Raw genomic sequence first — 22,152 nt, 5'->3', positions numbered from 1 at the left:
CCACTGAAGGTGTATTCTAACTGTCACTAAATGAGTGAGTAAGAAATGTCCCTTTTCTGGTGTCATGCTGGAGGGATAACTGCTTTATACATCTGTGAATTGGCATCTGAGGCAGGTAATGACTCCCCTCAAATAGCAGTACAGTTTGTTGGTCTGGTCCCATAAATGTATTCCTGTGTTCCTCCAATTTCTTACCAGAAGGTTAATTGTGAATTAGTTGTTTATATGAAGGAACCTTGCTATTTTTATTGCAGAGTATATTTGATATAGCCTGTCTTGTTTTCTCAGAAACAAAGAAGTCACGGATTTCTGATAAGGAAAAAGAGTCAGCCTGTGGTGGACTGGAGAATGAGGGAGTCTTTGAAGAACTCCTTAGAACATCAGGAATTGTACTGAAAGCTGGGGAGGGACAGAATGAAATAGGTACGGGTTTACCACTTGCTCTCTCTGTTTCTGTCTGAAAACCTGCAAAGATGGCTGGTACAAAGTAAAGATGCATTTTACTTGTAGAGCAAAAATGTTTGAGTCTGCTTGTTCCAAAGTTCAAGCAAACGTTCATCTGGCCTCTTATTTGTCACACACCTCTTGAATTGCACAGTTCCTGCTGAATTCAGTTCATCACCTAAACTCCAGCTCTTGGGTGTATAAATGCTAAGCCAAAATACTTCTGAAAAATTATTGCAGGTAGAGGGATTAAGATAAGACTGCATCTGTGATTACAATATTGAGTTACAGAGGCAGGAGCTCTGAAACAGGAAAATGAACGTGTCACGTTGCCTTTCGGCTCCGACAAGGCTTTCAGGAATTTGTGTATTAAGCATTTTTAATGCTATTAGCTCCTGTCAGCCCAGACTGGAGAAGGCACAAGTGGTGATACCACTCAGGCTTTTGCAAACTGGACTTCTCAATAGAGCAAAGGCAGAGGTACTGGTGGATGGGCTTGAGAGCTTGCACTTAGTGTAGCTGTTGTATGTCTAAAATGTGTCTTATTTTCTTTTTAAACTTTCTCCTTAGCTGTGGACCAAATGACTTTCCAGAAGAAGCTCTGCCTGGCCCTAGAGAAGCACCCTACTTACCCAGGCGTAAGTAACAGCTTATGCTTTGGCAGGAGCCAGCTTTAAAACTGTTTGCTGTGTAGCAGAAGGTGCAAATGCAACTGCCTGTTGCTGCTAGTCTTATATAAAAGTAGGCAACTCAGTAGCTTGTCTTGGATTTCTGTGGTCCAGACTCCCCAGTTCTCTCATTGTTGCTGTTCCAGCCTTTTGTTCCCATTGTCCTTCTGCTACATCTGTCTCTTCTCAGCTGTTATGTCTGAACAGTCAGAAGAAGACTGTGCCTCCGTTAAACCCGCCTTGGTGTGCAAACTCCCAGACTCGTTTCGTGCAATTCCAAGCAAAAGTTTTGCACTTCCACCGCCATGCCCTGTCAAAGTAATTAATTGGCAATATTATTCAATAAACAAAGGGAGAAAAATTGCTTCCTTAATTTTCTAGTGGAAGCTGTGTTTGGTTTTGTGCTGCCTGGGAGCTGGCAGCAGTAAAACTGCCACAATGTGGTGCTCCTCTCCAGTCAACAAGCCCAGTGTGGAAGTCCTGAGGCCGGTGATCTGACTGCAAATGTTTTCTGGGTGCATCTCTTGTCACATTAAATGTTGCTGTCTCAGCTGAACCAGAAGAAAGGCAAAGCCCTTTTAAATCAAAGTAAAATGTAAGACTGTTGCTTTAGAGTTATTCTGCAGAACAATCAGTGTTTCCTTTTGGAAGTGGTTTAGACTAGAGTTCATTTATTATTCGGCATTCCTTCCAGGACAGTTTCTGTCTGTCTGCAGTTTACTGGCCAGGTCCTCACTGTCCTCCTCATCTGCTCACAAAGAGCATCCTCAAGGACAGCAGTGGATCAGGGCGTCTTTTCCAGGTGTGGATAACTTCTCTTTGCTTTGCAGGTTGTGAAGCAATTTATCAGCGGCTTGGAATCTCACATCAAGGACAGAAACCAGTTCAAGAACTGTCTCTTGCCATGCACTCCTGTTCGGGCTGAGGGGTCGAGGTCAGAGAAAATGTATTTTGTCTTCCTCTTCAGTCAGAGGTGGTCTCTGGTTAATTGTCACAGAATGTTGAGCAGAGTGGAGGGAAAGGCCGTAGCTCCAGCTGAATCACAGCAAGACTTGTTTCTTACGGAAAAGGGACTAGTGTAGTACTTTGCTGTTTAATAGCAGAAAGTATGAAGTGGTAGATCACAGAATTTACTAGCTGCCTGTGGCATGCCTTGGGCTCCATGGCATTTTATGGCAAGAACCAAATACTGGGGAAAAGAAAATTAACAAGGTCAACAGTTTTGACAGTTTTTCCAGGAGATAGAGCTTAACCACAGAGACTGTTGCATTTCCAGCTCACACTAGTCTTGTAGAGAGTAAACTCATTTAGACCTAAAGTGCAATTTTAAATGTTTTTATGTGTGTCCGAGGTCACCATACATTACCATAAGTCATTGTAAGTGTTTGTTTGTTTTTTTAAACAAAAAAGAACTAAACAACAAACCAGTAATTGAAAGACTTACAGCCTGTTCTCCTCACATGTTTTTATCACAACTGTAGTGGAATCTTTCATCTTGCAGGACTCTGGTGCACTCATATTGTGAAAGCCTCATTAAACTGCTTCTTGGAATTAAGGTCTTACAGGTATGGACATTGTGGCTTGCTCTTTATAGTGGTGTTTATTTGTTTATTGATCCTTCTGCTTGTGTCAGTAGAGGATTAGTAGAACTGGTTATGAAGAAGGTGAGGCTGCAGCTGGAATAGCGTCCAATTTCTTGTTTCTTTAGGGACATAAAGATGCTCAGGGCCTGGAGCACATGGCATATAAGAAAAGACAGAGGGAACTGGGTTTGTTCAGTCTTAAGAAGAGAAGATTAAGGGAGATCTTGTGGTCTAAAAATATCTAGTTGCATGGTGTAGGGAAAACAGAGCCAGACTCTTCTCAAAGATGAACAGGGGCAGGATAAGAGCTTAAGAGATAACAGCTCGGGTCAATCAGGGGACACTCTGATGGGATATAACCACTTCCACTGTGGAGAATGTCTTCCTTAAGTGCTAGAACAGGTTGGCTGGAGAGGTGATGGAAACCCCGTTATTGGAGGAATTTGAATCTTGGAGGTGTTTAAAAATGGGCAAGACGCTGAGCAACTTGATCTGACCTTGATAGTTTGCCCTGTTTTGAGCAGGGGGTTGGACCTCCAAAGTTCCCTTCCGACCTAATTTTTTGAATTATTAAATTACATCCCTGAACAAGGGTTTACATGGAGCCAATCCATACGAAAGGACAGAGGCCCTTCCAAGACTTCCTTGGGTGTAGCAGGAACCTTTGTTCACTCCTTGAGTCAGTCGCCTCCCCTTCCTGCAGCTGCTAGCAGCAGATGTGGAAGTGGGAAAGGACAATGGATCTTCTCTTTGCTTCCTCTGTGTTACCTTGGGGCAACAGAGTAAGCCAAGGAAGGGGAAAATGCCCGAGGACCAGCCTCTAGGTTGAAGGAATGTTGGGACAATAAGATGGTGTATGGTTCTGTCTTTACCCTCTTCTGTATTTTCCCTTCCCCTTTTCAAACCTAGCTCCAAAGACAATTGCTTTCAGTCCTATAGTGCAGGTAAATCTCCTTTCTGGCAACTGGTATGGGACCCCCTTAAAAGAACCATAGGACAAAGGTACTTTGTTCTTGTTGCAAAGCATTGCTGGCAAGAACAAGTTCTGTTAAGTTCTACTAAAGTTGCATCAAGATGTATATGGAGTTGACGATGATTGATATCTCACCGAGGCATGGGAAACCTGACAGCAATTGTAGATTTAAATCCTCTTTTAATTAAAATGTTTTAAAAGTTCTTGTCTTAAGTATATTTTTGGAGTTGCTTTTGGGTGAGAATTAAAAGGGGGAAGGTTTAGAGCTGCAAAAGGAACGGCAAAAGCATGTCAGCGCTGTTTTCAAACTTATCTAAAGTTGATGCTTTAGATTCCTACGTGTTGGTGCTTTAGATTCCAGCAACTCATCTGGGTGTGAGACAGAGTTTCATTTGGTGTAGAGGAATTGTACGTCCTGCCTGTATGCTCTGCTTCTGTTAGATTATATGAATAGTTTATACCTCTTTATATATAGCATTTGTGGTTTTCTGCTTTCAGGCTGTATGCCTCCTTTCTGGCATTAGGGAAGACATTTCTTATACAGGAAAGATTTTATTTGTCCTTTTGAGTCTTTTATTCTCTGTGCATATTTCATCTTCTGTGAAAGATCAGTTTTGGTGGCAATGCCACAGCACAAGCAGTAAATCACCATCCTAACACTGTCTTTCTGCCTTTCTTCTAGCCTGCTGTCATAACGCTCTTGTTGGAAAAGATACCCGAATTCTTTTTTGACATGTGAGTATATAGACTGTCTTCTCTCTGCCTTGAAATGAGATTTCTTCTTTTGGATCATCACTAGCTGTTTCACTTCAACTGTTTCTTCAAATTTACTTGAATGGATGTTTGCACTGATTGTTTTTTCTTCATACCCTTGTAAAATTACCTGTGAGGTACCATTTTTAAAACCTGTGGGTGCGTAAAGCAGAAGAAAAATTTATAGAAGCTAAAATACAGACATACCCTATGATTCATTATGTTTTTTGTAGCTACTGGCACAAGCTTTGAAAGTATTTCAGCAGAAGGACTATGGAGTATTGCTTTATTTAGAAAAGGATAAAAGTGGCTGGCAGGATAAATGTACTGGCAGGATAAATGTACTGCAGGACAGCAGATGTGGAGTGGGTACCAGCTTCTGCCTTGGGGATTTGCTAAACTGCTTATTGTTGGAGAGTGAATGGAAACTATGAAAAGATTGCTCAGTGAATGCCCTGCTACCCAAAATTTACCCAAAACCATCTAATACTGACTACAGCTGGGGACAGGGATACTGGGCTCAAAGGAGATGTAGGCTAAGCTCACTTAGCCACTCTTACGATAGGTAGCGCAGGAGATCTGCAGTAATGTCACGTTGTGTGTTTTGCTCTTTGTGCCATAACTGAGAATGTTGTTGTTGGTGGTGTATTGAAACAGGCTGGTAGTATCCCTGCTTTGTTTGTGTAGCAAGTAAGAAGTAGTGTTCTCCTTAGATCGTGCTAAAATCTGTAGGGGTGTTAATGATATTTTCACAATATGGTTTCAATAGTTGGTTAATGTGAATCGCATCTTGTGGTCTGGCAGACCAGCAGCAAAGCTTTTGAGCCTGTCTGTAGGTCTGACTAATCTGTGCTTCACTTTCTGCTGTTTTAGCGTGGGCACCTTTGGAACAAATTTTCCCCGGCTGAATTGTACGTCCTGCCTGTATGCTCTGCTTCTGTTAGATTATATGAATAGTTTATGCCTCTTTAGATATAGCATTTGTGGTTTTCTGCTTTCAGGCTGTATGCCTCCTTTCTGGCATTAGGGAAGACATTTCTTATACAGGAAAGATTTTATTTGTCCTTTTGAGTCTTTTATTCTCTGTGCATATTTCATCTTCTGTGAAAGATCAGTTTTGGTGGCAATGCCACAGCACAAGCAGTAAATCACCATCCTAACACTGTCTTTCTGCCTTTCTTCTAGCCTGCTGTCATAACGCTCTTGTTGGAAAAGATACCCGAATTCTTTTTTGACATGTGAGTATATAGACTGTCTTCTCTCTGCCTTGAAATGAGATTTCTTCTTTTGGATCATCACTAGCTGTTTCACTTCAACTGTTTCTTCAAATTTACTTGAATGGATGTTTGCACTGATTGTTTTTTCTTCATACCCTTGTAAAATTACCTGTGAGGTACCATTTTTAAAACCTGTGGGTGCGTAAAGCAGAAGAAAAATTTATAGAAGCTAAAATACAGACATACCCTATGATTCATTATGTTTTTTGTAGCTACTGGCACAAGCTTTGAAAGTATTTCAGCAGAAGGACTATGGAGTATTGCTTTATTTAGAAAAGGATAAAAGTGGCTGGCAGGATAAATGTACTGGCAGGATAAATGTACTGCAGGACAGCAGATGTGGAGTGGGTACCAGCTTCTGCCTTGGGGATTTGCTAAACTGCTTATTGTTGGAGAGTGAATGGAAACTATGAAAAGATTGCTCAGTGAATGCCCTGCTACCCAAAATTTACCCAAAACCATCTAATACTGACTACAGCTGGGGACAGGGATACTGGGCTCAAAGGAGATGTAGGCTAAGCTCACTTAGCCACTCTTACAATAGGTAGTGCAGGAGATCTGCAGTAATGTCACGTTGTGTGTTTTGCTTTTTGTGCCATAACTGAGAATGTTGGTGGTGGTGGCGTATTGAAACAGGCTGGTAGTATCCCTGCTTTGTTTGTGTAGCAAGTAAGAAGTAGTGTTCTCCTTAGATCGTGCTAAAATCTGTAGGGGTGTTAATGATATTTTCACAATATGGTTTCAATAGTTGGTTAATGTGAATCGCATCTTGTGGTCTGGCAGACCAGCAGCAAAGCTTTTGAGCCTGTCTGTAGGTCTGACTAATCTGTGCTTCACTTTCTGCTGTTTTAGCGTGGGCACCTTTGGAACAAATTTTCCCCGGCTCATCGTCAATCAGTTTAAATGGCTTGACAGGCTTCTTGACAGCCAGGTGGGTGCTGATGGTGCAATCACATCTATGCTTTTTCCAGTCAACTTCTGGAACGTCTCTCAGGTGGGATGAGATCAATTATTATGCTAATGAGAACAGTGGTTGTTTTCATATTCACATGCTGAAGGAGAAGTTTAATTCTTTCTGTTTTATTATGATGCCTCCAGTGACTTTTGAACATCGCCTTTTACTATTTTTCTTCTTCCCTTGATCTCTCCTTCTTCATGAATTTGTATCTGTACATATGTAGCCAGATGGGTGGCCCCACTTTGAAGCTGTTGCTGACCAGAAGTTACAATCCCCTCTTGTTTAATTTTAACAAGAGATACTGGATACTTGCAAGCATCTGGGGATGAATTCTCTGATCCTGCTTTGGTCATTCTTTTCCTTCTTTCCTGAAGTCAGTCAGTCTCTCTGGGTTACTTTGTACTGGAAGGCTGTTACTCGAGAGCCCCGGCATGGACTGAATCAAGAAGTCACACTAAACACTGAAAAACTTCCCAGTTTCCTTTGCTCACCAAGATAGTTATGCCCTACAAAATACCATTGTTCCATAAAAGTCTATGCTACGAATCGTGACTTAAGGAAGAGTTGGCATAAATCCAGACAAATGACTTGCTGAGTGACCTTATCTGCGTAATATTGTTGCAGCCCTAATGAACTTCTTCCTCACTGTTTTACACTGTTTTAAAAACTCACGCGTTTTACAAGTGTTCCCCTTGTCTGCAGGGGCTCGTCAAGAAGTTGGTGGAGATGGTTGGTGTCTCTCCAGTGCCAATCCAGCATGATATTATCACCAGTTTACCTGAGATCCTGGAGGATTCCCAGCAAAGTGAGGTTGCCAGAGAGCTCAGGTACAGATGATTCTCTTAGTTGGGTTTTTGAAAACCACATGTTGAGAGAGGAGCGATAATTCAGGGAACAAGTTTTCCATAATGCCAGTTGTTGTCAGTTTCAGAGACTTTTTTTGCTGTGACCACAAAAACTACTGGAATCACATGTTTGTTTTCTTTTCCTTGTATCAGCTGCTTACTGAAACAGGGCAGACGGCTGACAGTTCCAGTCCTGGATGCCCTTTCTCGTCTGGATCTCGATGCAGAACTTCTGGCTGAGGTAAGAGCTTTTACTGAGCAGCTGAGCAGAGCCCAGCCCCTGCTTGGCAACACAAGAACTGGAGCTGTTTGGTTGTTTGAAGTATTTTGCTAAACCTGACTCCTGTCAGCCTTGAAAAGTCCCAAGCTCACTGAAAATGGAAAGGAGTCAGAGAAGCTAAAACTGGTTTTGGAAACATGCGTGAGGGGTTCAGTGAGAAGTTTTCTGGCTATTACAGTTTGCATCCAGAGATTTAAACACAACTGTTTTAGCAAATGCAAAAGCACTTTGTCCTGCTGCAGTAAATGTTTACTGCTCATCTTAAACCTGCTTATTGTCACTATTTCTTTTTTTGAGAAAAGTGACCAGGCTAGACTTCTATATTCTAAGGGAGACTGGTGATTGGATAATTGCATGATGTTAGTTTTTCTCTGCAGAATGCTGATAAAGGATACAAGATGACGTGCCTTGGGACTTCTGGACATGCTGAATTGTTGCACTTCTTGCAGTTAGGCTTCTTAAGAATAGAATAAAATTGGTTCATTTGAGTTCATGAAATACTATTTTATGTAGTCCCCAAAGGCTAGTTCTGCCTATCAGGTTACACATCTTCCATGTTTTTCCCTTTTGAAAGCCAGTTAAAAAATGATGGAGCCAAGCTCTTCTTGGTGCCAAGTGAGGTGACAAGGGGCAATGGCCATGAATTACAGTGTAGGAGGTTCAGGTTGGACATCTAGAAGAAATGAGTTAGGGTCTGCAGCACTGATGTAAATTATCAAAGAGGTGTCAGGGCTGTGGGGTTTCCTCTGTCCTTGGGTATCTTCAATATGCCGTTGGCAAAGCCAAGGCTGGTCTGCTTTAGTGCTGCCAATATCCATGCTCTGAGCAGAAGGCTGGACTATCAGCCTCTAAAGTTTCCTTCCCACTAACAGAACTATGTCTCTGTGAACCATAGTCTTCCAGCTGATCCAGTGTTGCTTTCTCCTCAGGTGCGGCAGTCTGCCATGACCATTGTGCCTTCTGTAAAACTGGAAGATTTGCCTGTAGTAGTAAAATTCATCCTCAATAATGTCAAGGCAGCAGATGCAGTAGAGGTACAATATTTTCTCTATACTAAAGACTAAGAAGTTGTCTAATCTAGTCTGTGTTCTAACAGAGAGCAGTTGTTTCACACAGAGGTGTATGCTTTAATGTTTCCAAGTAAATTTTTTAATATTGCCAAGGATCTACAAGGATGTAGAAACTGTATCTGTCCTTTGACATGCATTTGGCTCTACTGTCAGGCATGAGAATTGAAACCTCCTCCTTTCTGCTGGCTATTGCAGATTTTTCTCATTTTTTCTTAAATTTGGCTTTTTTTGGTGTAAACATCTTAACTGACAGCATTCAAATTGTCTTGAGTTAAACTCTTAGACTGAAAAAAAATGTAGACAGGTGACGACTTTAAGCCTTTGAATTTTATGTAAGAATTTTGCACTGTACAGACTTTTAAAGGGTTTTAAATTCCAGAAATCTCAAACAGACACGGGACTGCCACTTGGTAATTCTCCTCATTTACTCTACTGAGTTCTGTTCTAAGTCATGTTTTGGAAACACCCCTACAAGGGTGCTTCTCCTGTTGGAGGACTGTTTTCATTTGAAGATGTGAGCTTCCTCAGTTTTTGAAGTTGCTTTATTTAAGGAAATGTACTCAGAATATTTTTTAAATGAACCAGATGTCGAGCCAGCCTTGCTGAACTATTGAACATGCTTTTTTTTTTTTTTTCCTTTTTTTTTTTTTTTTTTTTAAATACTTGGAGAAAGCCTCAGCTTAAGCCAGATGTGGATTGTGATCTGCCCAAATCTTTCATGGAGACCACTCTGAAAACATGCAACCCAGTCTGTGCTGATCCACCTCAATTAAAACTAGTTCACAGCAACACAGAGCAGATCTAGATGGCAATTTCATGGAGAAACTCTTAAGAAATCCTCTTCTGTTTTCTGAGTACAGTGCATGACAGTGAAGATCAAAGTGTGACTGGTTCACCTTCTACATATTAAAAAAAAGCACACGTTTGAGCACAGTCAAATGATTATAAGTCTTTACAAACATGTGAGGTTTTGATTTGTAATTTTAAGGTTACTCTGTGAGATTGGTGTGGTTTTTTGTTTTGTTTTGTTTTTTTTCCTCACATGTCACAGTGGTTTGTGCTGGGATTTGTGTTTTACAGGTCATTTCTGATCTTCGTAAGAGCTTGGATCTGTCATCGTGTGTTCTGCCCCTGCAGATCCTCAGTTCCCAGAAGAAGCTAAAAAGCCAAGTCCAGGCCAGGTAGTTAAGCTGATTTACATGATTCTCCAAGGGTAAGATGGGACAAGAGAACTTCAGCATGTCTTTACCTGGTCTCTGGCACACGTGGTTACATACATCAGCCTAATTTATCCCAAGTAAAGGTGTGGACATTTTTATTCCTTCCTGCTTGGTGCTAATATAACACATTTGTCAATCCATGTGGAGCCAGCTTCCCCTGACATGCATGTAGTTCCTTTTGAGCCATCTGCATCCATGTCTGCATGGGGACATGCAATTCCATTTATAATAATGTTGTTGTTAGTTCATCTAAGTTCCCCCTGGTTTGTCTTCGGTTGATTCTGCGACCTCTTCTTCCACCCTTTTCTGAAACTCTTCTGAAATTCCATGTCCTTGCTGAATGGCTGCTTTAAGTAACTGCTGTGACTGCTGGGCTGCCTTGGTCCTTTTACTACAGTATTTACAATGACTGAGTGTCCTCCTTTCTGATCATTTACAGCTCTTCCATGAGCCAAGTAACCACCAGCCAAAATTGTGTGAAGCTACTTTTTGATGTGATCAAGTTAGCTGTGAGATTTCAGAAAGACGTCTCCGAAGCTTGGATTAAGGTTAGATGCTTCCGACCTTGTTTCCTTATTTAATTGGGCTCCTAGGTAGAGACTGAGCCTTTCTTGTAATCAAATGTGTTATCAAATGACAAATGTTAGCCCTTCATTTTACTGATACAGATTTCATTCTGCTTTCCAAATTAGCAGTGTTTTTTCAGGAGTCTGCTTTCTTCCTCAGCTGCTGATTTCACAGTGCTTGCAAGGTGGCCACTGGGCTCCACTGGACAGACCCCGCGTCTTGAAATGCAGGATAAATCTGGTTCTGCATGTTTACAAGAGAATTTGGGAAAATATAATATTTTTTTTTCTGTCTGCAGGAGAGCAAAAAATTATGTTTAGAGTGAGCTGTGTAAAGCCTTAAGGTGCTTGAAAATGTCCAGCAAGAAATCAATCCTGGCTGGTATTGGTATTGGCTAAAGTTAATTTGAAATTGCATTTCAGTGTAAACTATGAGACTGTTTGTTGTTCTCAGCCTTTCGTTGCTCAGTACCTTAGTTCCTTTTTCAAGCCTGATGTTATTTGAGAACATCTTCACTCAAGCTGAACTTCCATGCTGGTTTTTTGAGTGCCTTCTGGGTTCTGTGCTGTTGGCAAGATCCAATTTGCTGGCTTTGATAGCTGTCATGGCGTAGAGGAGAGAAATCTGTGAGGAGTATTTCTTTCAGTGTCTGCCTTTTATCATTTGGTTTTGTAATATAGTATCATACTCCAGCATAACAGCTTTCTTGTGGATTTTTTTTTTCTCCTCTTAGGCTATTGAGAACTGCACGTCTGTATCTGACCATAAGGTAATACTTCTGACTCTGACTTGTCTCTGGGGGTGTCCTCTTCTGCTGGTGTTTTCAAGAGCTTTCTTCGTGGTTGTAGGCAAAGAGATTTTTCTGTTGCATGGGTGGTTCTTTTGATATTTGACTTGTTCCTACTACAACAGCTATCCATTTTCTTTGTAATTCTTAGTTCATCTCTTCTAAATGTCACGGGATAGAGTTATCCTGCTTTAATTCTCTCCTGTTGGACTGAGGAGGTTTTTCTATGCTTGAGGCTGTCGGAGCTTTTTGAGCTCTTGAGTTTCTTCTCAGTTTTGATTTCAAAGTGTGTAGTTGTCTGGACTGTTTAATATCTTTTCAACATAATGATTGGTGGTCATTTCCTCAAAAAGGTTCTGGATCTGATAGTTTTGCTGCTAATCCATTCTACAAACACCAAGAACAGGAAGCAAACTGAGAAAGTATTGAAGAGCAAAATTCGACTGGGCTGCATGCCAGAAGAGCTGATGCAGAATGCTTTCCAAAATCATTCAATGGTCAGTGCTGATTCTGCTTTGGGACTCCCTCTTCTCTTTTATCTCTCAAAGATCTTGTCAGATGATAATTTAACCCCGTGCTGCGTTATTTTTAATATTCCTGTTATGTACACCAACTTGTGTTTTTAAATTGTTGGTCCCAGATCCATCTCCCAAGGCACGTGTCTGCTGTTGTAACTGTCACATGGTATTTTGGAGAGGAGCTTTCCTCAGAATTGGGTGGGCTTTTTATTTTGGTGCAAACCCTCTCAGCCTAAGAGATGTGGTCTAGCTCAGGATCTCTTCTGTGTGTTCCAGACATGCTCTTATCTCCCACAGTGCTTTTAATTCATATGTTTACATGCACTGTTCTTTCAAGTGTAATGGTTTCTTGGTCTAGGTTTCAAGATCTGAATATGTGTATATATTTGGCTTATTGTCGGAGCTTTTTGAGCTCTTGAGTTTCTTCTCAGTTTTGATTTCAAAGTGTGTAGTTGTCTGGACTGTTTAATATCTTTTCAACATAATGATTGGTGGTCATTTCCTCAAAAAGGTTCTGGATCTGATAGTTTTGCTGCTAATCCATTCTACAAACACCAAGAACAGGAAGCAAACTGAGAAAGTATTGAAGAGCAAAATTCGACTGGGCTGCATGCCAGAAGAGCTGATGCAGAATGCTTTCCAAAATCATTCAATGGTCAGTGCTGATTCTGCTTTGGGACTCCCTCTTCTCTTTTATCTCTCAAAGATCTTGTCAGATGATAATTTAACCCCGTGCTGCGTTATTTTTAATATTCCTGTTATGTACACCTACTTGTGTTTTTAAATTTTTGGTCCCAGATCCATCTCCCAAGGCATGTGTCCTCTGTTGTAACTGTCACATGGTATTTTGGAGAGGAGCTTTCCTCAGAATTGGGTGGGCTTTTTATTTTGGTGCAAACCCTCTCAGCCTAAGAGATGTGGTCTAGCTCAGGATGTGTGTTCCAGACATGCTCCTGTCTCCCACAGTACTTTTAATTCATATGTTTATGTGCGCTGTTCTTTCAAGTGTAATGGTTTCTAGGTCTAAATATATGTATATATTTGGCTTATGTAAGGTAATGTAAATTACCATTTACTATGAGAAAACTGAAAAAATCAACAAAACGGTGACACAGCGCTGCTTGTTGGAGGTAGAGGGCAGTTGAGAAACACTGAGTTAGGAAATTAACTGAACTGTAATAAAGCCTTAAGTAAGTATGTTTTATTCTGAATATAAGTGATTTTAGTTTAGTCTTGGTTTAACTCCCAGAATAAATTAAGATGAGGTAAATTAGGCCACTTTACATCTGAATAAGAGCTTGTTGTTCGAAGGAGCTCTGTGTGATGAAGCTAACTTTAAAGTTAACTTAGATTTTTCTGAATATCTTGATGTAGTGGAGTCCTTCTGTTAAAGCAAGGCCACGAGGGTGTCTGTGGAGCTTTCATTTTGTATACGTTGCTGTAATGTCACTTCCCTGGTGCCACCCGTAAGGGATATGTTGCTGTGAGCTCTGCAGCTGTGCAGATTGCCTTCTTACCCAATCTGTAAATCCTCTGTGTGGAGAAACCCGTTCTGGTGTGCCTTATCTGCTCTCATTGCCCGTTTGTGCCAGAGAGACTGGCAGAGATGGCAGGAAAGCACCCGCTAAACTAGACAAAGCTTTTGGGATAAGCTGTTGCACATTCTTTATTTAGAGTGTGTTTGAAATGAGCAGCAATAACCTCCTCTTTCATGATGTCTGTATTTCAGGTTATCAAAGACTTTTTCCCTTCGATCCTAGCACTTGCACAGACGTTCCTGCACTCTGCACACCCAGCCATAGTCTCCTTTGGCAGCTGCATGTACAAACAGGCCTTTGCAGCCTTTGACTCTTACTGCCAGCAGGTATAGTGTGATGGATGGCATCTGTTTTACTCGTGTTTGCACTTTTTTCTGGAATGTATGTCATTATCCTTTAGGGGGAGAGGATGTGAGGCAGTTGGAAGCCTTTGGAGAGAGGTCTATGCTGTAGAGTAGGCCAAGCAGAAGATGGGGAAGAGTCACAGCGAAGCCCTGGTAGCAAGTGACTCAAGCACAGAGACTGCTGGAAGCAAACAGGCAGGGCCTCAGAAGTGACAGAATGAAAAGTACTTAAGGAGCAGACTGAATAAAATTAAGGTTCAAGGAGAAAGAGAAATGTCAACAGAAAAATGTCTGCCCTGTTCTGCTCCTATAGAATATGTCAGTCAAGTGCAGATAACCATCCTGAAACTCAACCATATTATTCTAAGTCCTTTCTCAGTTTGCTCCTTATTTCCTGATATCCACATTATTCTATGTCAATGTCTGTTGACGTTTCTCTGGGGGCTGTTTCTTCAGGAGGTTGTGACTGCTCTGGTGACTCATGTCTGCAGTGGAAATGAGACAGAATTGGACATTTCTCTGGATGTGCTGACTGATCTGGTGGTGCTGCACACATCCCTTCTGATGCGCTATGCCACCTTCGTGAAGGTATGAATATTTCAGGGGTAATACTGCATTTCAGGACCCTCACACCACTTTGCCCCACATCCAGAATAGGTCAGCACTTTTTCCGAAATCAGGGTTATGAAACAACTCATACCTATAAAGCTGTCTGTCTTGGGAAATGCAGTGGTGAGAAGTGAGAGGTATCTACTATGAGCTGTAAGATAGGACTGTATGATTTTTTTGGCAGATGAAAATGAGATAGACAAAGGAAAAAATTACACTTCCCTGGAACTGGAGAACGCTTAAATTGCAGGTGTGGAATGACAGTTATTATGGAAGGAAAATGCTCTCTTTATTAACCTCAGCTCTTTAAAATACTTGGCAAAAACCTGCCCCCTTTGCTGACTGCCTGTTCTACCACATTGAAAGACTGGCAGTACTTTAGCCAGTATTTGAATCCTAATACAAAACTCTTGGCAGGGATTGAAAAAGACTTACGTCCTGCAATTTAAAAGAAGAAAGTACTCAATGGGGATTAAAAAATGGGTTCTTAACTCTTCTAAGAGTGACAGGCAGAGTCAGGCCTGCCCAGTTGCCTGTTTTTCTAAAACTAGTAAGTACTCAATGGGGATTAAAAAAATGGGTTCTTAACTCTTCTAAGAGTGACAAGCAGAGTCAGGCCAGCCCAGTTGCCTGTTTTTCTAAAAGTAGGAAAAGTGGAGATTGAGAGAAGAGCAAATCAGCAAGGCAAGCATGTGGCAGTACTCTCCTTGAACACTCTCCTAGCTGTGCTGATTTGTAGCTTAAGGACATCCTGTATTTAAGAGCCCTTGAAGAGTCTGGGTATGTGTATTCCCCCCACCCCTCTGACTTTTTTGATGCCCACTTGGTGTCGGTGGATTGTACGGTTTTAAGTACACACTGTGGGAAAGCTATATACTTCTTGCTGTTTAGCTGGTTGACAAATTTAAATTACTTGCTTAAAATATGCTAAAAAGGCATTAAAACCTGCCATAAGAGTTTGCGGTGCAATCTGTCACACATTCAATGGCTTTAACAGGAACAAATAGAACTTGCTTGCCTCCTGGTAGAGGGAGGATGTGATAAGGACTCGGGATTGAAAGTAGTTCTTGAAAGAGATATAACCTAAAACTGCTGCTCAGGAGTGTGATGGGGAGTGCTTGCCCTCATCAGTCTGCTGAGACCTGTTGCCCTTCCTGCTGACCTTGTTGGCGTGTTCTTGTGCTGGCAGATCACTGTGGGCCAATCTTTGATGCATTACCAAAGAGTGTATATGAAACACAATCAGTGTTCTGGCCAGAGCTCAAGGTCTGGCAGTGTACCATGTTTGGCACCATCTCAGAGTGGCTGAGACACCAGCCAGTGACCTGTAGAAAGATCTGTAGAGCTGCAGATGCCTGGTGTTTTTGACACTGAGCTGGAGCCTCTTCAGCACAAAGAGAACATGCAGATTTTAGCACAAATCATATCCCCAAGCAGCTATTTTTTAATCTTAAAACTAAGTGAATTTTCTTGAGGGTTTCAAAAGTGGTTATCTAATCCTGTCAAACTCGACACCTCATTCCAAATTCTGCTTGAGGTCAGCCAATAGTAGGAGAAATGTAATGGCAGCAAAATGCCGTGTCCGTGGTAGAACAGCTACCGTGGCTCTGGGAAATAGTTGGACTGTCTTCACCAAAGCACAAAGAAGAGATACTGTGAAGATGCAACCAGCACAGAAAATTCCACACCCAAATTATTAACAGTTTAGCTGTTACAGGCCTTGTAATGGAAATATTAACAAAATCCCATAATGTTCATTTTGTAAAATACTTTGAATGCTGTAACCAAACCTGCAATAAAAGATAAATAGCTGTCACTAATGAGATGGGAGCAATCCCAAAACACTTATCGTAGCCAGATTGTTCTTCCCATTTAGCCTCTGATAAAACAAACTGTGCTAATCGAGGCCAGAGCAATAGTTCTGAATTTATGTTTATTTAATTTGAATGTAGCTTTTTCCTGCCTGTACAAAAAAGGTAAAGTTAATTGGGTTCCCTGCAATTGATAATTGTGTATTACTGGGAACATAAAAATGGATTCTTGATATATCTGAGCTAGTTTGTGGCTTCTCTCTTACAGACCATTTTAGACTCTACCCAGAAACTGAATCCATGCCAGATTCGGAAGCTCTTCTACATTCTGAGCATGCTGGCGTTCAGCCAGAGGCAAGAAGGAAGCTATATTCAGGTAAGCAGAGACACAACAGAACGGAGTTCAGGCTGTTCCTTAGTTCTTTTTGCCAGGTTAACTTCCAGAGATCGTGTTGTGCAAATAGTGGCCTCATGTGTGAACAGTGATTGATGTCAGGGTTTCCTTCAGCTTAGAATTCTCCTCTTCCCAACTGGCTGCAAGCCAACTTGTGGCTCCAGACTTTTCACCCTGTGTAGTAAGGGCATATCACAGTGACTGCATACCTAATATCTTTCCTGGAAAGGTCCTCTTCTCTTGCACATCTAAGAAAGGTAGAGTTAATAGAAATGTTGGTGCAAGGGGACTGATGGCAATCTCTAGTCTAACCTGCCAGTCAAAGTGGGATTGTCACCAACACAATACAAGGTTGGCTGTGACTTTGACAAGCTGAGCCTTGAAGACTTACTAAAGTATAAATTCAGCAACTTCTTCATTAAGCTTTGTTTCTTCATCTCTTGGAAGCATTCAGAAAGCATAGTTCAGCTGCTTCTCCGAGATGTTCATCTCGATTCAGCTGCTTAATGCTTGTACAACAAGCTTGGACAACAAAGACATTCATGTTAGAACAACTGAACTACACAGAACAGAAGATTCTGCTGTGAGGTGGTAGACTTCACACCTCTTGCACCTCTAGTTTAAACACAGGAAACTATCAAACCTAGTCTGCCTAAATTTTACATAGGATACCTTGTATGACTCATAATAGGGGTGGTCCCCAATACCTATGTCTGGATTTCTGGCTCCTTGAGCATGGCAGTGATCAGATAAAGACAGTGGAGATGTCTGAGTTTAAAATTTTTCCATTTGTAAAGCTGGGCACCTAGAAATTAGGACTGTCTGTCTTTGAGTGCCTGCATAGTTCCTAGTTGCGGGTATGTTTGCACATGCAGCTTGAGACTCTGAAGGAAAACTGCTCTTCATCTCTTCCTGATTGGTCTGTGGCCTGTAAAACAGCATGTCTGTAGTCATTTGTTCCCACTCACTGTCCTGTTAAGCTGGAGCTCTTCACTGCCAAAGTTTCCAGTAGTATGGTATGTTTAGCTCCTTTCTGAACTACTTTACTCAGTAATTTCTTTCCCATAGCCCCAAGTTGTTCTTTCTTACATGCAACTTGTAAAAATTGCCTTGGCAATGCACAAGGTGACTTTGCAGCCCAGAAGGACGATTGTCAGGAAAAAATGTTCTGCCTGTCACCCTCATAAATTGGAAAAGGAAGGGGAGGGGTGTAAGCTCTAGAATTTATTCTGAACTGAGAGTTTGTGACTGGGGGGGTCCAAGGTTGGCAGTTTGACTCTCCTCTGAACCGAAGACTCTGGGGGTAGATAACAAAAGAAACCAGTATCCAAATTCCTCTTTGCTGTCTCTTAACTATACTTCTAAAACTGATGCCTCTTGGACATGAGAATCTCTACAGGCAGATTAGGTGTTTGTCCTTGCACTGCACAGGTCATTCCAGAGCCATCTTGCCTAGTGAAGGTCAAGAAAAGTTGGCATAACCATGTACTGTCCTTTTCTCTGCTACCTGTTTGATCTTGTTGGCACTGGTAGTTTGCACAGCATGATTCAAGCCTTCATCACCTCCATCGCCTCCATCTCTCTGGTGTCTGCTACCTGTTTGATCTTGTTGGCACTGGCAGTTTGCACGGCATGATTCAAGCCTCCATTGCCTCCATCTCTCTGGTCAGAGCTTTCATGCAGCTCTCAACCCCTGAGGATCTCTGTATGGGCTAACCCTCCTCCTTTGCAGGACCAGTAGGGAGAGTTAAGAAGAATCGATGCAACCGAGGCTGTTTTGATTCCATAATGTTTTTCAGTGGCCTGCAAGATCTTTCCTGCTTTTATGGAGCTGCTTCTGATTTCTCACACGTGCTCTGTTGCAGTCTGAGGATGCTGCCTCTCATCTCAGGGAGGCTGCTTTTCCACAGTGGTCGCTCCGTAAGCTAGCAATAGGGCTGTTGCTAACTGGCCTTTGCAAAGCTGTAATCCCAATAAACCATCCCTCTGCAGCCTTTGGAGATGATGTTAAGTGAAGATGCCAATGGAATTGTGAGTGACGCACACAAGTACCTCTGTGGTGACGTGGTTTGTGTCTTTCTTTCTAGGATGATATGCACATGGTGATCAGGAAGTGGCTCTCCAGCACCGTTCCCAACCACAAACAAATGGGGATTATTGGTGCTGTTACCATGATAGGCAGCGTGGCATTAAAAAGGTGAGGAAGAACGTAACAGAGGTGAATTTAACGTGCTTTCAGTTCAGACCAAGCCTGGAGTGGAACAAAGAAAAGGGGGCGTTGCCTTCAAGCTCACGCACATTTTGGTCAAATTCAGGAACTTAAAACTCTTTTCTGCAGACTGTGGTGTTTGGCGTTATAACCCGTTCAATACTGCTCACCTGCTGCTAATCTCAAAGGCATCCCCAATTTCTTGTTTATGCCTATTCCTGGATGCCCTGACCAGCACACCAGCAGGACCTATTGCTTGGAAAAACATCTCAACGCTCTGGTGGGCTGATTGCAGATCAGCTTCTGACACGGGGCTGAATAACCTGTTGTGCTCCATGTTTAAATACAGGGAAATCTAAAGGAGAAATAAGGAGAAAGATTGTTACTGCTGTGCTGGGCATTGGCATGACAATTTCCAATGTAGCATATAAATAAATAAACAGCATTTGTAAAACAGGCAAACTGCTGATAAGAGCTGTGGCAAAGGTTAAAGCATGTGAAAAATATAGATTTGACTGGTTTTATATAGATTTATATATCTATATATAGATATAGATTCCCAAATATAGATTTGGGAAGCATTATTTAGCACGCTGATTTTGCTCTTCTTAATAAAATGGTTTAGCTGTTTGTTACATGAAGAGAAAAGTTTATTTTAGGTCCAGGCCCTGAGTCAGTGGATTTCATTATGGTTGCACCTATAGCACTGACATCAGACTTGCTAATTTAGAGGCAATGGTTCAAGTCTACGCAGGGTATGCCAATATAGTTATTTCAAGAGGAGATTTAGAAAGTCCTAAAATAAGAATTAGAGGGAAAAAAAAACCAGAAGAGCTTGTGGGGTTATCAGTGCGTCAAGGCACCTTTGGTGGCAGGGAGTTTGCTGGGTAAAGCACACACAAATGATCCCAGCAGGTGGAACATCTGTGCCTTGGAAAAAGGAGTAAATACCCAGGGAACCTGTTTGGCCTGTAGAGAAACTCCTTCCCACTCAAATCTGACCCAAATTCATGGGGAAAATCTGTCTGCTGGCACTTGAGAAATACCTTGTGTTCCAAAGAACATCTTTTTCATGCATAATTCTCCAATTTCTGGAGAGAGAACTTTGTGTGTGTGATGGATTTGCCATCTCTTCAGTGTTGTGCAACAAAAGCAAGGTTATCAATTGCTTTCAGAAATGAAGGAGATGGTAGTTCATTGGAGAGACCAGAGCTGAACAGCGAGCGCGATGGGCAGGTGAGTACCCAGAATGGGGCAGTGTGGGAGAGAGGGAGGATATGGTCAGCAAGGAGGTGTGACTGGAAACACAGTCTTAAATGAAGTTGTCTGTGTGTGTTTACTGAGCCTGGGATTCTCAAACATCCTTGGCAGAGCCAAGGATCTATTAAAAATTGTTTTGGAGAAACAAAGGTCTATATTAAGATATCACCCACTAGTCTTGCCCACTGCTTGTCTAGGACAGCAGTGCTGCAGCCATCTAGTGAAAGTCTTATACCCAGACATTATTTCAAACACAGAGGAAACAAACAGGACAATCTGCTTCAGTGAGCCAAAGCCAAACCTTCACCTTCCTCTCAGCTTGGCAGCAGTTAATTTCAGGCCATTTAGAGAAAGTACTTCTGCTGTACAGGGTTGGCCTAGCCTTGGCCTCTTTCTTTAAATCCTGTTGAAGAACCTTCTTCCAGGATGGCACTTCATTTAAGGGTGGTCCTGGGCAGACTCTTTTGTTATTTCATGGTGGAGCAGGGTCAGGACCTTAAAAGACCCGTGTTCCTTCTTAAACTGTGTCTTTGCAAGACAAGTCACCATGGGCTGTTACCCTAGAGATGAGGCTTTGGATACGCCTCAGAGTAAATTAATGTAAAAGGGACTCAAGGTAAAAGCTTGAGTTGGATCCATTTACCTCTCTCTCTCCTTTCAGCTTTCTACCTTGCTGGACCTTGTGGGCTTCTGCTGTGAGCAGACACCGGAGGTCTTGGCTCTGTACTATGATGAACTCGCCGGTTTGATTGAGAAGCAGAAGGGGAATTTGGACTTGCAGCTCCTGGTATGTTGCAGAGTAGTTTGAACTTAATCACTTAAATGAATTCTTCAGAAACGTGGTGTTTTTCAGGCATTGACAGGACAAAGTCGATTTGAGGATTTCACTACAGTCTGAGATTGATCTGATACAAAATCCTCTTTCAGCGCTATCAGCTTTTTTTGATTATGGCAGATTCCTCATTGTGCTTTAACAACTCCCTTAATGTGAACTTTTACAGGACAACTGGGAAGCCTTTTAAAGGAAATCAAATGACATTTCAGAGCATGCTTTTAAGATTTATAGATAAAAGCAGAATCTGAAAGAACTTTAAACTTAGTATTGAAATTGGCTTCTGGTCAGACTACGAAGGCTGTTTGATGTCTAAGAACTTGGAGTAGCCACAGTCATAATAAATAAATAAACAAAACCCATTTATGGTAATGGGAAGAGTTTTGTGAAGGGCACTGGACAGCTCTTTCTTCTTGCTGGGGGCTCTTTCACATGTGCTGTGCCTGCCCAGAGGGTAACAAGCTGTGCTGGGGCCCAGGAGGGCATTGAATGCTGCTGTGGAACACACAAGTGCTTTTTGCACCTGCTGGTTACAGAGGGGAGGAAACTCATGTTAGAACGAGGGGAGGCAACCAGGGAGCTGTGAAGAGCTGGCAGTCACTCTAAACAGCTCTCTGCTTAGTGCTAGAAATGCCAGTCTCCTGAGGTCCAGCTGAGTGCTCTAAGGAGGAAAAGCAAAGGAGGGTTTCTCCTTTTTCCTTGCAAGACTGAAATGCAAAAACAAGCTAAGGTTCTTCTCACAACTTGTATGCAGGTTTTTTGGGGTCTTTTCATTGTTTGCCCAGACTCTGTCACATCTACTACCTCTCCCTTAATTGTTTCTAACAATGTAAGCATGTGAAGAATTTCACATTGTGTGAAATAAAACTTTGCCAGCACTTTATAACCATTTCACCCTGATCATCGGCACAGAGAACTTCCCATGGCTGCTTTCCCCTTCCAGCCAGCTGCTCAGCCTCTCTGCAGCTCTGTGGAACCTGTAGATGAGCCCACACTCCAAGAGCAGGGAAGAAGTTGTGCATGCTTAGAGGTGCTTCCTGGCTTTGTCTCCAAAGGCAGGCCTTGGCTCTCCTTGCAGGCACTGGGCTTCATTGCTGTGACTGTTCCAGGATACTTTCACTTAGCCCTATCTTCTGTGTTTTCCACTGCTGCTGTTGGGCTTCATTGCTGTGACTGTTCCAGGATACTCTCACTTGGCCCTATCTTCTGCGT

General features: G+C 42.0%; 1 protein-coding gene across 1 annotated transcript in view; it reads left to right on the top strand.

The window, feature by feature from the left end:
• FANCD2 (Fanconi anemia complementation group D2) overlaps positions 1–22,152 on the top strand; it is a 53,313-nt gene that overhangs the window by 1,988 nt on the left and 29,173 nt on the right. The window contains exons 3-21 of the mRNA XM_014959465.1: positions 289–423; positions 1,015–1,082; positions 1,943–2,046; positions 2,614–2,677; positions 4,351–4,403; positions 6,551–6,629; positions 7,359–7,483; positions 7,655–7,742; positions 8,711–8,815; positions 9,932–10,032; positions 10,511–10,619; positions 11,372–11,407; positions 11,779–11,922; positions 13,673–13,807; positions 14,282–14,413; positions 16,514–16,621; positions 18,727–18,836; positions 20,024–20,084; positions 20,770–20,895. Of these exons, the coding sequence (XP_014814951.1) occupies positions 289–423; positions 1,015–1,082; positions 1,943–2,046; positions 2,614–2,677; positions 4,351–4,403; positions 6,551–6,629; positions 7,359–7,483; positions 7,655–7,742; positions 8,711–8,815; positions 9,932–10,032; positions 10,511–10,619; positions 11,372–11,407; positions 11,779–11,922; positions 13,673–13,807; positions 14,282–14,413; positions 16,514–16,621; positions 18,727–18,836; positions 20,024–20,084; positions 20,770–20,895 (1,883 nt within the window). The remainder of the gene's footprint in view (positions 1–288; positions 424–1,014; positions 1,083–1,942; positions 2,047–2,613; positions 2,678–4,350; positions 4,404–6,550; positions 6,630–7,358; positions 7,484–7,654; positions 7,743–8,710; positions 8,816–9,931; positions 10,033–10,510; positions 10,620–11,371; positions 11,408–11,778; positions 11,923–13,672; positions 13,808–14,281; positions 14,414–16,513; positions 16,622–18,726; positions 18,837–20,023; positions 20,085–20,769; positions 20,896–22,152) is intronic.

Source organism: Calidris pugnax, unplaced genomic scaffold (genome assembly GCF_001431845.1).
Source record: "Calidris pugnax isolate Ruff unplaced genomic scaffold, ASM143184v1 scaffold407, whole genome shotgun sequence".
NCBI lineage: Eukaryota > Metazoa > Chordata > Aves > Charadriiformes > Scolopacidae > Calidris > Calidris pugnax.
This window is presented reverse-complemented; position numbering and strand designations above follow the sequence as displayed.